This window comes from Arvicola amphibius, chromosome 11, assembly GCF_903992535.2.
Source record: "Arvicola amphibius chromosome 11, mArvAmp1.2, whole genome shotgun sequence".
Taxonomy (NCBI): Eukaryota; Metazoa; Chordata; class Mammalia; order Rodentia; family Cricetidae; genus Arvicola; species Arvicola amphibius.
The window spans coordinates 8934975-8949449 of record NC_052057.2 but is presented as its reverse complement, the minus strand read 5'-3'; the positions used below and the strand labels follow the sequence as shown (position 1 = coordinate 8949449).

Here is a 14475-nt window from a genome sequence, read left to right as displayed (position 1 = left end):
TTTGTGGAGCAAGACGTAGCTGTATCCAAATCATGACACAAAAGTAGGCATATTGTTATCTTGTCTATAAACTAGTAGCTCACCACAAAAAGTCACAGGGTAGCACCAATGCTGGTATCTCTCTTCACAAAAAATTCAAATGAGACTCTGATCTATTGTAGGAAGTACAATTCAAATAGCAAAGACACTCAAACAATGTTCAATATGTAAACCAGGCAGTACTTAAAGTAGGATATGCAGTCAATTCAAACCTTCCCATTGAGTCCAATCTCAAACCTTGTCAGTGCAGTAACAGGTACTTTGATACGCGTTGACACACACATTGACTCATGCGATCTATCTATTCCTCTGCCCTCCCACCTGCGTATCATGACTGAAACACCAATATCAGTTGTCTGCCATATGAAAGAATTGCTGGAATTTTTCTTGACCTCATCTCAAAATTGACAACAGGTAAATTATTAGGCAGATCCATTCACCACTCTCCCCATAATAAGCTTCCTGTCCAGATGTCCCCATCCTTTCATGAACCAGGGCAGGCTACATGGCTACACAAGTTTTTTAAGACCCAGATAATGAAACCCTTTATTGCTCCCTTTCTCAAATACCAAAAGGCATATATACACATATATTTTACCTGTTGCTGCATTGTTTCTTCTTCCTTCAAGGAAGCAAAGCTTCGTAACAGCATTGTTACCTTCTGTGTCAATCACAACTTTTTTGGCAGCCTGAGTGGCCTGCTCTGCCAGACATTGTGCTGGGCAACTTCTCTTGGCATTAAGTTTTTGGGCTTCTGGGTCTGTGATGAAGGAAAGGACAGGGATATTGGTGAAGAGAACTGTCTTGTCGTCAAACCAGAAAGCTTAAACAACAACAGAGTCTCTCCCATCCAGGCCTTGGGTGAGATGAGGCCACCAAGTCTCACAATGTGTATTGAGTCAGTTCCTATCAAGGCTCTTACTATTCTCTTCTACAACCTCAACAGAAAAGTTTTTTGATTTCGTTTTTGCTTTGCATATGCATAAGTCAGTAGGTAAAGTGCTTACCACACAGGTAGGAACACCTGAGTTCCACCTGCAAAACCCACTTAAAAACAAAGGGCAATACCGTACACACTTGTGTTCCAGTGCTGGTGGGGAGATGAAGACAGGTGGATCCCAGGGGCTCACTAGCCACAATAGCTTTGTCTACTTATCTCCAGTTCACTTTCTGTTTCATGTGTGCAGTTTAAGAGGTTCGTGTTCCCATCAGCATGCCTCCACTTTGCTATTATTGCTTTACTCCTCTAGAACCATAAATGTAAATAATCTGTTTCTTCTACAAATTGTCTTTGGCCTGGTACTTTATTGCAGAAATAGGAAAATGACCAATACAAGTACTGCTACTTTTTCTGTCTTACTTCTCTATGTATTTAGTCATAGCCACAGTTAGGATGCTTTAAATATAGATGGTACTCTCTTGAAGGCAAAGGGAGAAACAGAGGCAGAATTACACTATCCCCTTGGAATTTTGAGATTAATCTTTATAGTTGTGTTTTTGTACATAAAGCAAGTCAAAGCTTTGTGTCTGCAACCAAATAATCCCTCAAAATCTTAAATTCTTAAATTGGTTGTCTTACTCCCAATAATTCACTCTTCAGTTTTTCACACACACACACACACACACACACACACACACACACACACACACACACACAAATACTACCTCTAGGGCCCAGTACTTCAAATTTTATTCTCTATGAGCTTACCCAAGTGAGACAATAGGAACTGGTTTGATAATAGGAAAAGAAATAACCATTATCTAAAGAAATTCATCTAAAGAAAACACTTTAGCTTCCTCAGAAACTAAGATAAAACATTTAAGACAATCGTGGTGACACTTAACTTAAGCATAAAATATTCATGTGCTTGGCTAACTGCTATAAAATATAATATACTCCTGTCTAATGCTCCTCTCATGTTTCCAAAGTAAGGAATAATTTATGATATCCAGGTGGCATAATATTTATTATCAGCTTCAAACCGAGGCTGAAAAGCCAATCAAGTGAGTACAGTTACCATTTTCCTACCAAGCGATACCCAAAGTCCCTCAAAGGCAATCCTGCAAGTTTTATTGGTTAAAGCTAAACTAGATAAAAATGAGAGTTCTCCCCCTGCTATCAATAACACAGAAATGCTGACATAGCATAAAGAGAAAACTGGAATGCCACGTATAATTTGCAAAGTCAAGTTAGTCTCAAGGTTCTTCTTAGTGTGATATGGTTTCACTATCTCTAATGCTTGGAGCTTACAGTCTGTCACCTATTAATCAGGTGTCCACAGTATCAGACGCATGCATTAACAGACAGGCCTACTGTACTATAGCTCAACATAAGATTTCAGTTTCAAACTTGCACTCACCTAATTTAGATATTAGCTGCCTCTGATAATCAGGGTGAAGGACATGGTGAGCATTTTCTGTGCTGCTATTCCACAGAACAATTTCTCCATCATAGCTCCCTGTTGGAGCCAGGGCAAAGAACATAAAGGACCAGGTGATTTTATAGAAATATGCAAGGAGAAATAAAAGGAAGCCATCATCAATGTGTATTATATAAAATTTTATAAATAGTAGGTATTTTATATTTGGAGATATGAATAATAATGATAACTAATACTTTATTAACTGTGGAATTTCAATACTTATAAAGTAACCCATTTATTTGGTGGATATAAGCCATATAGCTATCTTATTTTAATAAATCATTCTGAACAAAGGCTCTGAGGTTAAAGTACTTGAGTCTGAGACCAGGTCCTGCCAATAATAATACACATGATATTGACTCATCCTGATTCCAAAATATCTTCACCTATAAAACTGGGTAAACAATTGTACTTATATTATGGGCTTATTTTAAGAATGAAAAGTATTTAAGTGGTGTTAAACAAATAGGCAGGTATTGAGAAAGTGTGAATCACTTTTATAGTTCTGTTCCTACACTATTTGTGTGTGCACAAAGAGAGTGCTTTGCTTTTATTTCAGCTAAGTTCTTTGTGAAATGCTTTCTCTGATTCTAAAATTCTCCCAACAGAAAGTCATCTGTTCCTCTTTTGTTTTGTTTTCAAAAGAATGAGAGAAAAGCTCAAACAGAAAAAATTATGACCAAGCCTGTACTGTGGAGAAGTCACACAGCAGTCAGTGTTCAAAGGGCACACTCAGTGGACATTGAGGACAGTCCACTACTGAGCAGAGGCACAATGTCAAGTAAGGAGCACAAAGGACAGCTGAGTTAGGGTGAAACATATATATATATATATATATATATATATATATATATATAGTCACTCCTAAGATTTGGGGAAGGGAAAAAAGTCATATCAAGTTTTATACTGTTCTGGACAAAGCAATCGACTTAGTGCACAAACTATTAGGTAAGGGGATGGATTTCAGCTCCCCGTGATAGATCTACTATTATTCACTATGATTCAAAATGCATTATGAACAAAGTGCTTGGAAGAACATTTTCCCTGTACACCTGATGGTATTAGAATAAATTAAGAGCTAGATTATGCCAAAGAGTTAATTTTTCAAAGTTATGAAGAAGAGATAACATGTCATCGAAGACAGATAATGAAGAGAGTCAAGATATTCTAAATTAGAAGTATTTGGGTGCTACCAAAGTATGATTCTTACCCAAAAGCTCTATTACTGCTCTTGAAAAGTAAACAGTATAATCAAAGTTAGTGTTCACTAATAAATTTGTTCTATGTCAAGCACTATGTTAAAATATTATACTGGTTCTCTGTACCTTAACATAATAATGCACACAAAACTATTCTTAGCCAAGAGAACTATGAATTAACATTTAAATAAGTCACGATGCCGGGCGGCGGTGGTGCACGCCTTTAATCCCAGCACTCGGGAGGCAGAGGCAGGCGGATCTCTGTGAGTTCGAGACCAGCCTGGTCTACAAGAGCTAGTTCCAGGACAGGCTCTAAAGCTACAGAGAAACCCTGTCTCGAAAAACCAAAAATAAATAAATAAATAAATAAATAAGTCACGATATCATCCAGTAGCTAAGTAGCAGAGCCAGTGTGTGAAACCGCAGATACAGCCATGGAAGCTGGTGGTCCTCACTACCATAAAAATAAGGACTGAAAGGAACTGCATGACTGCTTCGTTGGGAAATCAAATCCCTTTTCAGTTGAGAAAAGTCTTTTTTTTAATTTACTCAAAGCCAACAAAGTCTCTCTTGTCCATTGTCCAGTGAAGGCTCAATTCACCTGTAGCAAGAGTTTGTGGGGGTAAAAAGGCAGCACACAAGATGTCATCTTGGTGATGGATTCCTCCTTTCCATTCTTCAGACTGGATGGAAAACTGATTGAAGTTCTGGGGTCGAAACACAGTAACTGCTCTGTAAAATGATATAGAATTTAGCTGCAAATCTAAAATTGGCACTGATATTGAGTAGCCATTATCCACTTGAATGGTGCAATTTGAACAGTCTGAAAGACTCTACCACCCAAAATTTTATCACTACGTGCTATCCGTAGTAAAGTAAGCTTCCCACTGAAGTTTCTTTAGAATTCTTACATTAAATCTCTGGTAAATGCTTAATGTGGAAAATAAAGGTTAATTGTGCTTCCATGACTATTAAAACCAATGATACCTTCATTTATCAGATTAATTATCTGCTTCCAAGACCTGAAAAAATTTCCTCATATGAAACTATTAAGTTTTATGACAATAATAAAAAAAAACTAGAGTAGGTCTATGAACAAATATTGCCATGTAGTTTAAGTTACATCAATTTGATTTCTTTCATCAAAGCTGCTTCGTAGGATATTTACATGTATTCATTCCCTATGGTATTTTCCAGAATTACCGTAACCATAGAGTCTTGGAAATCACTGTATCTAAAAGCTGCCGTTTGTAGAAAGTGTTTGAAAAATGCCATCCCCAGGAACTATGAGATCTGGAAAATAGAGACATAACAGTTTTAGAGAAGTCGATCTTGAGGCACTGCCGACAAATTGGAGTGTAGACCATGAAGAAGATAGAGTAGACAGTCCGGTACCTGGGAGGGAATGAGGCAGCATAGATAACAGTTTATGGGGGAATCAGCAATGCCAAGTTTCCACCCACTGTCTCGAGTTCTGGCTGACAACCAATATTTATCCTTCTTTTCATGTCTACACTCTGAAGTGATATTTCATTTGTATTTTAATAAATGAAGCTTGCCAGAAGATCAGAGAGTAAAACAGCCACCCTGGTCAGCCTTCCAGAACAGGCGGTGGTAGCACACACCTTTAATCCCAGTACCACACTAGTTTTCTATAGAAACCAAGCAGTGGTGGTGCAAGCCTTTAATTCCAACACTACAGAGAAATATAAGACAGGAAGAAACAGCTCTCAGGCGGTCTCATTCTAGGTATTTCTGGAGGCAGGATCGCCATTTCGAACTGAGATAGAGCTAAGAGCCAGTGGCTGACTGTTTTGCTTTTCTGACCTTCATGTTGAACCCCAAATTCTGTCTCTGGGTTTTTAAAAATAGTGCTATAACCTCCCTTCAAATGACCATTTGTTACCAAAGCTTGAGTCCTCACTGCCATTCTTCCCTGCTCCCTGACATCATGCATCTTCAGCCCCTTATTTGTCAAACCTAATGTTGGTCTACACTCTTGAACAAGAAGCTCCTTTTCCTCCTTCAAATTCTTGCTTTCAGTTTGCAAAGGACATTTTGTTTGTAATCTTGCCTTGTCTGATATCCTCTTCAAGCCTCAATTTTCTCCCTCATACAGAAAAAAGGTAATATTTTTCTCCCCCGGTTCTAAAGACAGAGTAAAATTTAATGTCTATATTTATTGTTGTTTACAAGCAATGGTTTGTTTAATTTATTTCTCTGATGGCCAGTTTTCTTGTCTACCATTTTCTTATTCAATAAGTATGTTTGTATATATGTGTGATTAGAATTAGGCATACCATTTAAATATATTTAGAATATCATATATATTAGGCTCATCATTTATATATATATAAGAAATATCACATATATATCATAAGAGTATTTTTTACTTAGCCATATATTAGAATATATAGCTAATAGAATGCATATAATTTATGAATACTATACACATAACTTAGTAATAAATATTCCTTGGTTCAACAAAGAACAAAAGAATAATGTGCACAACGACAAGAGGAGAATATATTTCCTCCACTCTAGTTGTGAAAAAGAATGTAAAGTAGAGAATATATCTGATCAAGTATTGAAATAGAAACAAATATTAACACCATTTTACAAACAGGACAGGAATTTCTAGATATAGTAGAAAAAATAAAGACCTGAAGGTGTGTAGAGGATGTCATTAAGCTTAGACTGGAAAATGAGCAGAAAGGGACAAATTAAAGTGCTACAGCCTTCATCCATGCAGACATGGTGCTCTAAAGAATGCAGCTATAATACTCACAGGTGCAGGTATCCAAAACTTAGGGTATAAAATGAAAAAACCTTAGGACAGCTGGGTTGTGCATTGGAGGAAAAATCAATAAAAATGGTGATGGTCTATGCCTGTGGCCATGAAGCAGATCTCAAAATCCGAGAGGAAAGTGGTGTCAGAGAAGAGACTGAGCAGTGCATTCCGTGAGAGATATCTGGTAGGAAAGCAGATGAGTGAGCATAAAGGTGACAGCTCAAGGCAGAGATTCGAGGCTTCTAGAAGACACTGCCTGCCTACCAAGATGAAGGCAACGATTAAATTAGATAATGTATGTAAAATACCCACCGCTTTACAACACCATGAACAAAATAAGCCAGCAAGTGTATTTAGGTGCCTCATTCAATCAAAGCAATTTCTACACAATCCTGAGAGTAATTATCAAACCAATCTCTATATCTAGACAGAGCCTGAAGTTAAAGCTTCAGCTTAACCTGAGAAGCTCTCTCTGGGTTTTATAGAATCAATAAGATGATTGGCAATCTTTACTTTTTCTTCTTTAATCACTGAGCCACGCTGAGTGGTTTCAAGTCCATATTTTCTCAGCTATAAGCAAGCAGTTGTCGTCTGACTTTATGAGCTAAAAGCCTACTAGTTAGAAATGACCCCATCTGGTTCATAAAAGCTCCATCCTAATGAAATGCTTCTAGGGAAACAGATTTTTGAAATCCATATCTATAAATATTGGATACTATAACTGATAATTCTTTAATGCATTCAACAGATAAACGATCCAAGTCTGACAACTCTGAGAAAGATGGGAAAAAATGGAGACAAAGAATAATCTAATTTTCTTTCATTTTACTCTTCCTAAATCTTCTCTTAGTTGTGATAAGTAACTAAGAGCTTACAAACATATATCAAAGCACAAAATGTTTCTTTAGGCCACTTTTCAATAACTTAACATATTAAACACTTTAAATTTTGTTTTATAAGCATTCATAAATATTATCTTTGGGGCTAATTTTTAACTATGACTATCTAAAAATATAAAGAAATGCTGTCTGTGAATTTTGTTTTAATTAATTTTTTCTGTTTAGAGTGTAAACTGGATCAACTGGATACCATAACCTCACCCTTCCATGGAATAAGAGACTTCAATTTAGTCATAACCATGGTCTACCTGTAGACCTCTGAGCCCCAGCCTGCTGAAGAGTCGTAACTTGGTAATGAATAAGGATTGCTACCAGGCCTGTGAAAAAGCCTTGTCCTTCCAGCTAAGGATGATTGAATTGGTCTTTAATATCAAATAGAATTATTTGAACTATGTTTTCTTTATCATCAAACTGCTCTTGAAAACAATCCACATATAATCATTTTAGGACTGAAAAAAATGTCTGTCCTATGATTGAGGAGAATCACCCAACATACACTGCTGATTTAAAAACGTCTTAAGCCTACTTTCAGGCCATCCATAAAAGTTATGATTATATAACAAACAATATCAGGCAAGTTACCTAATACAGCAATATTTTATGAATTATCAAATTTCTAAGTGAGTTATTCTCAAAACACTTAATTTTCCTGGTGTTTGTACAATGGCATAGAAACATGGTCATCCATGAATCCATGATCCCTTTTTTTTCTCTCAAGAAAAGTAAAGAAAACAAAAATAATTTTGCTAACAATGGCAGGAAAGAAGCTCACCCATGGAAGGCAGAGCTTGCTGTGTGAGGTGCGTTTCCCCAGTGTCTGGAGAAAGTGCTGGCATAGGTGTCAGGGAGCCATTTCTCTCCTATAGCAAAGAGCAGGGCTCCCACTGTGATGAACCTAGCCTGTTGTTCGTAGGCCTTTAGAATTGGTTTGTGGAAGATATGTGGATTCCTTTGGAGATGCAGGGTATGAAAATGTATCAGAAGAAAAACAAAAGATTTCCTGTGCAATTGAGGAGGCCATTACAACAGTCAGAGTTACTGAATTTGCCATATAGGAGAGACTTGAAAACTCATGAAACGATATTACATATTTATCTGGAATTTTTAAAATAATACTCAAATTTCAAAACCCAAAAGAAAGCCCAAAAATGGCTCCCCTAGTCACCCGAGATGGATAATCTTGCGGTGTTTTATTCACAAAGCATCCAGTTCCAACTCACCTAGACTACCAACAAGTTAATGACTCATAAGCAAATGAGACTTCTTTCGTCTCCTTTTGTATTTTGATTCAGATAAAAACATGCTCATTTTCACTTCTGACATTGTACATAAGAATATCATACCTCTCCCAGCCCACAACCAGGATAGTCTTCTTAAGAACCAGGATCTGCGAAATGTCCACAACTCCATCTTGCCCAGCATGTAGGGTGTGGTGACAATATCCATTAAAGTCCCACACCTTTCAGAGAAAAATGAAAAGCAGCAGTGAGATGGGAACATGAAAATATCTTCAGTGTGGGAAGTAACAGCGCAACAGGGAAAGTCTGTTAAACATGAGTGTTTACATTCTATGTTAGTTTATCTCAAATGTCTATTGTGTGAAGTTTGAAATCACTTAGGAGGCAAATCTCTGAGTGTTTACTCTGAGGGTGTTTTCAGAGAACATTAACTCACGTGGAAAGACCCCATTCTAAATGTCCATCTCATGGGCTGAGATTCCCAGACTGAACAAAAGGAAAAAATGGATGATACATTGTCACTTATCCGTCTGTTTTCTGCCTGCACTTTTGGTGTGACCAGTCTCTTCAGGCTTCCCCACCATGATGAACTGTACCTTAAACCATGACCCAAAATAGACCCTTTTAACTGTCGGTTCTGCCAGGTATTTTATCATAGCAACTTGAAAAGTGACTAGTACAGAAAATTGGTACCAAGAAACAGATCTCTCACTGTGATGAAACTGATCACATGGGAATGGTCCTTTGGGACTGGTTTTCCAAAGAGGTGTGGATAAATTTGGGGCTGCAGCGTGCTGGTGCTCGAGAAGCCATAAGAACTGATAGGCTTGTTGTGAGGTTTGCAGGGTAAAAATGCAGAGAGAAGAACCGGGCAGTGGTGGGGCTCGCCTTTACTCCCAGCACTTGGGAGGCAAAGGCAGGTGGATCTCTGGAGTTCAAAGCCAGCCTGATCTTACAGGACAGGCTCCAAAGCTACAGGGTATACAGAGAAATACTGTCTCAAAAAAATAAAAAAGAAACAAAGAAAAAAATGCTGAGAGAGAAATGTACATAGTAGAAGGCAGGCTCATGAGCTGCTAGAGGAGAACAGGAACCCCAGTGAGAACTGGGCTAGAAGATATTCATGTTATAATTTGGCAAAGAATCTGAAACCTTCTCATCGTGTTCTGCGAACATGAGTGGGGCTGAGTGTTCAAAGCAATGGCTAGCCTCCTGTGTCAGTGTGTGAGTCCGCATGGGTATGTTCTTCTGATTTTTCTTTGTTTTTTTGCTGTTTCCTCTGTGCTTTATTTGTTTCATTGTGGTTTGTTTAGTTCTTTGCTTGCTTGCTTATTTTCTAAAGATAGAAAACAGGTGTGGAGGTGAAAGGATGGAAAGGCGAGGAGGATCTGGAAGGAGATGAGGCACCGAAAACCTTGGTCAGAATGTATTGTGTGGAAAGAGTCTTTTTCAATAAAAAAAAAAAAGTAATGGAGTAATTTGTTTGACAGAAGATAACGTTCAGGCAGTGACACAGATACTACTCGTTGTTCTTGTTCTCCGTGAGAAAGCAGCAAGTAGAGCAAAGCAATGTGAGAAAAAGGTCAGAGCAGAAATGATTTTGAGTGAATTCAAATTTGCAGATATGGCACTTGAGATAAAAGCAATATAATTGTTGAAGAGATTAATGCCATTAAAGAGATAAATTTTTTTTTACCTAGGAACAATAGAAAAAAAATGCTAAAAGGATAAGACATCAACCATCAAAGTTGTAACTTGTACAAATGAAAATTCACCTAGAATAAAACAGCCTGGACTGAAAATACTACCAAATCAATACTACCAAATCATTTCTTACTAGAAAAAAGCTCCCTGAGGATGGGCATTTACAGATTTGGTCATCCAGACAAACAGGAGACACTACAGTTGTGATAGAATGGTCAAACTCTATCTCAAGATGGAAACAGACCTTGGCAGCAGCATCCTAACTAGGACTGGTTACAAAAAAAAAAAAAAAAAAAAAAAAAAAAACCAAAACCATAGCTTTGGAGACTTGAGAATGAGGGTCTCCCAGTATCTGTGGGAGAGAAACTGAAAATGTAGATGCTCACCAGTGAGTAGAGACGCAGTTAGTCATGTCCAAGCAATGAAGCAATAGGAACAAAGAAGCAGGGTTACAGTTTCTAAAGAGATGAGCAGTGGATAGAGGAGGAAGTGCAATGTTTCCCAGCAAGAGGAAGACGCCACCCTGCCCACATGCCTTTCTCCAGACTCTTCCAACTGTCTATTTTCCTGCATCATTTAAATAAATGTGTGAATATAATAAGGTGTTTTCTTGATTTCTGTGAGATGCTCTTGCAAATAAGTGTGGCACAAAGAGGGGTTCTTAGGATTTAAAGCACATGGATTATAGAATAGATCCCAATCCGTCCTTACAACTTTCCATCTATGAAGCAGTCAACTGAACTCTAACCTAATTGCTCTGTAGACAGTTAAGGTACTTAATGTGTTAAGGACACCCAACTGGTAACTACTGGAAAATTCACCACATGATTGCTTCTGTGGGGGTGGGGGGGAATGTCTTGTGTGTGTGTGTGTGTGTGTGTGTGTGTGTGTGTGTGTGTGTGTGTGTCCTCCAGCGTTCTGTTGAATTGAATATTTTGGAATCGATTACCATCCTGTCTGTTTGTTTGTCTTCCCTTACATGTGATATAGGCACCATATTCCTCAAGGATGAATAAAGGATTAAACATCTAATTCAGGGTCTAAAGCATACTCCTGTCTTTTGCTGATTGATCTGCCAGACCCAATCTTAAAGTATATCTAACAATGGTTTGACTTGCTACTCAGGGACTGTGGTATTGACAGGGCCAAAAGATACATTTTTACAGAGAGGGAATCAGTAGGTCACTGGCAATTAAAGGAAGCCCAAAGATGAAACATTTTGACAAATATTATGCACATTTTGACAAATATTGGCACTGTGTATTAAAATTAAAACCATTACACTCTTTGACTTCAAATTTCAACATCTGTAAACTTTTCTCACAGATAGACTCATTCTCAGAATGTTTTTAAGCATATCCTAGAGTGCTGTTTATAAACCTTAAAATTTTGAATCAACATAATTCCAATTAGCAGCAGACTTAAGTTGTATCACATGATAGAACCACCAGGAAATGGATCATGCTGCCGGCATTGTTCAGTAGTTAAAGCACCCGTTTATAAAGTGCACGGTACTTGTTTCATCCTGAGTAACACCCTCCTTGTGCACAAAAGAGAGGATGAGTCATCTGCTATTTCTAGACTTGCCCAAAAACCCTAACAACTGGGACACCTTTGACTACAGCACTTTAACTCTTGGAGCTTTAGCACCCTCAAATGTAAAATATGGATTTCCTCTTGCATCGCTATGGGGAAGGGGGCTTTGTAACAGTATCTGCTTCAAAGGTAACATTTTATAGAATTTAGTAAACATCATTATTATATAGACTATCCTTATAAACTAATATCCAGGGCGGAACCCTGAAACGGCAGACCAGCATGTACAGTGGTCTGTCATCTAGCCAAAAATAGCTTTGAGGACAGAAAAACAGACAAGAAAGCAGCAGTGCTGGTCTCATAAGGGGAAAGGGGAGCAGTGACTGCGTGTAGACTTTACTTCAAAGATTAATTAGTTTTCAGATCTTTCAAAACCATAAGTGGAACACAATGTTAATACCTTGATCATACAACTTCTGATTTGAGATCATAAATGGGGTTGCAAACTGTCATTCATTTTTATTCCCTCACAAAACATGCCCAAATAAGCTTAACCTTTATTTACACATCTAATGCAGAGGTTGCCAGACTTCAGCTTATGTTGTGTGACTGTGGTAGGAATAAACACATCTTACAATTCAGTAAGAATACTACTAAATAGATTTTAAGGTTTATTTTAGTATGAATGTATGCATATGTGTGTCTCTGCATGTAGACGTGCACAAGCATGCAGAGGTCCACGGAATGGAGGCCAGAAGAAGATGCCCTGGAGCAGAAGTTCCAGGCAGTTGTACAATGCGGGCACTGGGAACCGAACTCAGATCTGCGTAAGAGCAGAAATGTTTCTCAACTGTTCAGCCTTCTCTTCAGCAAGGAGACTCATAGCCACCTCTAAAATGTGCAGGTTTATACAGAGAACCTAGGGTCCTCTAGGCTCTGCATCCATGATGTATTGCTTTCTCTTAGACAAGACTCTTAACTCTGCTCCACTAAAATAATTCCCATGAAAAAAATATTGAAAAGATCTGGCCATTCCTCTTTCTAGGAAGTGTTTATCATGGATCATTTTTCAGTATCTACAAGGTCTACCTTACCCTGAACTCCATAACCAGTTCCTTCTATATATGGGGTAAATGGGCTTTTAGCCCTTGTTTTATTCTTGTCTCAGTTTTCACACTTTAAGATTGGATAATGAGGCATTGGATGATTCCTTTTGCCTGTGAAACACTCCAGTTTTGGTTGTTGCTCTTTTGTTTCTCTTCATCTGTTAGGACTGGGGTGACCAGTGACTTTTACAGACTGAATTAGATCTCCTGTGAACGAGGACCTTTCCTTTAATAGTTCCCAGTCCTCTTCTCACTGATCCAGCTTTGCATAGCCGTATTCTACTAATAAACTGAATTTTTCATGCTAAATCCACCCTAGCTCCCTTCTCATGGTGACAATTATCACCCCGGGTTTTCCCTGAACTTTGCCCCGAAATGTAGGGTAGTGTCTCTACATGCCCAGGTAGCTTTTTTGTGACTCCCCTGCACTTTAACAGAATGCATTATCTATCCCATGCCAGTGGTTCATTTACCTGGGAGGTAGTCTAACATCTTTCTATCCCTGTTATTGACAGCTTTGGGAATCATGTAGTTTATTTAAGAAACTACTCTCTGTTACCTCACAGTGTCACGAGTCACCAATGAAAGACTACCATGACTGTCTGCATGGCTCTCTACATGACACAAGGTGAGAAGTGTCACTCATAACAATTTCTAGTACGTGCATCTGCCTTAGCATGAAAATTTGATCACGATGCAAATTAAAATATCTCCTTCCTCACAGAATAAATAAATGGCAGTAATAAAATAAGAAAACTGTAAGAAATAACGTACTTTTAGTTTAGGATGGAAAAGAAATATGATTATGATTACAATTTTATTAATCCCATCTCACCACCTCCCTATGTTCATATAACAAAAATACAAGTCATTAAATATGTTTACTTTCAAGTGTTCATCTTTTTGAAAAAAAAGTATATTACTGCCGTTTAAAAACTTTATTATGTTATCCTATCCCACGTTTCATAAATTTAGAATAAAGAAAACAAGAGAGATGTTAGTCGAAGCATGTGAAAATTATCCAAGCCTCTTATTTTCAAAAAGTAATCATGCACTAGAAGAGGCTTTCTGAAATAAGTACGCTTGGCTGTTTTATTACAAATAATTTATTCAGAAAACTCATTTATTCATCATTCTTACAGCTTCATTGTCAGCTGGTTTATTTAGCTGCTATCTGGTCTTGTCTTTCTTCTCCCGAGGCAACAGAGGCAACAGCAAGCAAAGCTTCAGTTGTGACTCTCTACATATCCTTGGAGCCTCCTCATACCTGGGTAGAAAAAGTCTCATTTTGTCCATACCTTTACAGTCCCATCTGTGCTGCCAGTCAAAAGCCGGGTCTCATTTGCATCCAAGGCCATGGTGCTGATCTCTGCGTTGCCATGACAACCAGAAAACTGTTTGATTTTCTGCCCGGTTTCTATCATCCAGAAGGAAACAGTAGACCCCACATCAGAGCTGATTACCTAGGGGAAAATAGCAAAGTGGAGAAATTAAATACAGTTTCAGGATCAACCACTTCCATTTCAATAAAAAAAATTAT

At 37.9% G+C, this 14475-nt stretch overlaps 1 protein-coding gene across 1 annotated transcript in view; it reads right to left on the bottom strand.

Moving 5' to 3' along the window:
* Wdr49 (WD repeat domain 49) overlaps positions 1-14475 on the bottom strand; it is a 106853-nt gene that overhangs the window by 35046 nt on the left and 57332 nt on the right. Inside the window, exons 8-12 of the mRNA XM_038347937.2 lie at positions 14234-14398; positions 8695-8810; positions 4263-4393; positions 2400-2498; positions 638-799 (exon numbers count right to left, since the gene is read on the bottom strand). Of these exons, the coding sequence (XP_038203865.2) occupies positions 638-799; positions 2400-2498; positions 4263-4393; positions 8695-8810; positions 14234-14398 (673 nt within the window). The remainder of the gene's footprint in view (positions 1-637; positions 800-2399; positions 2499-4262; positions 4394-8694; positions 8811-14233; positions 14399-14475) is intronic.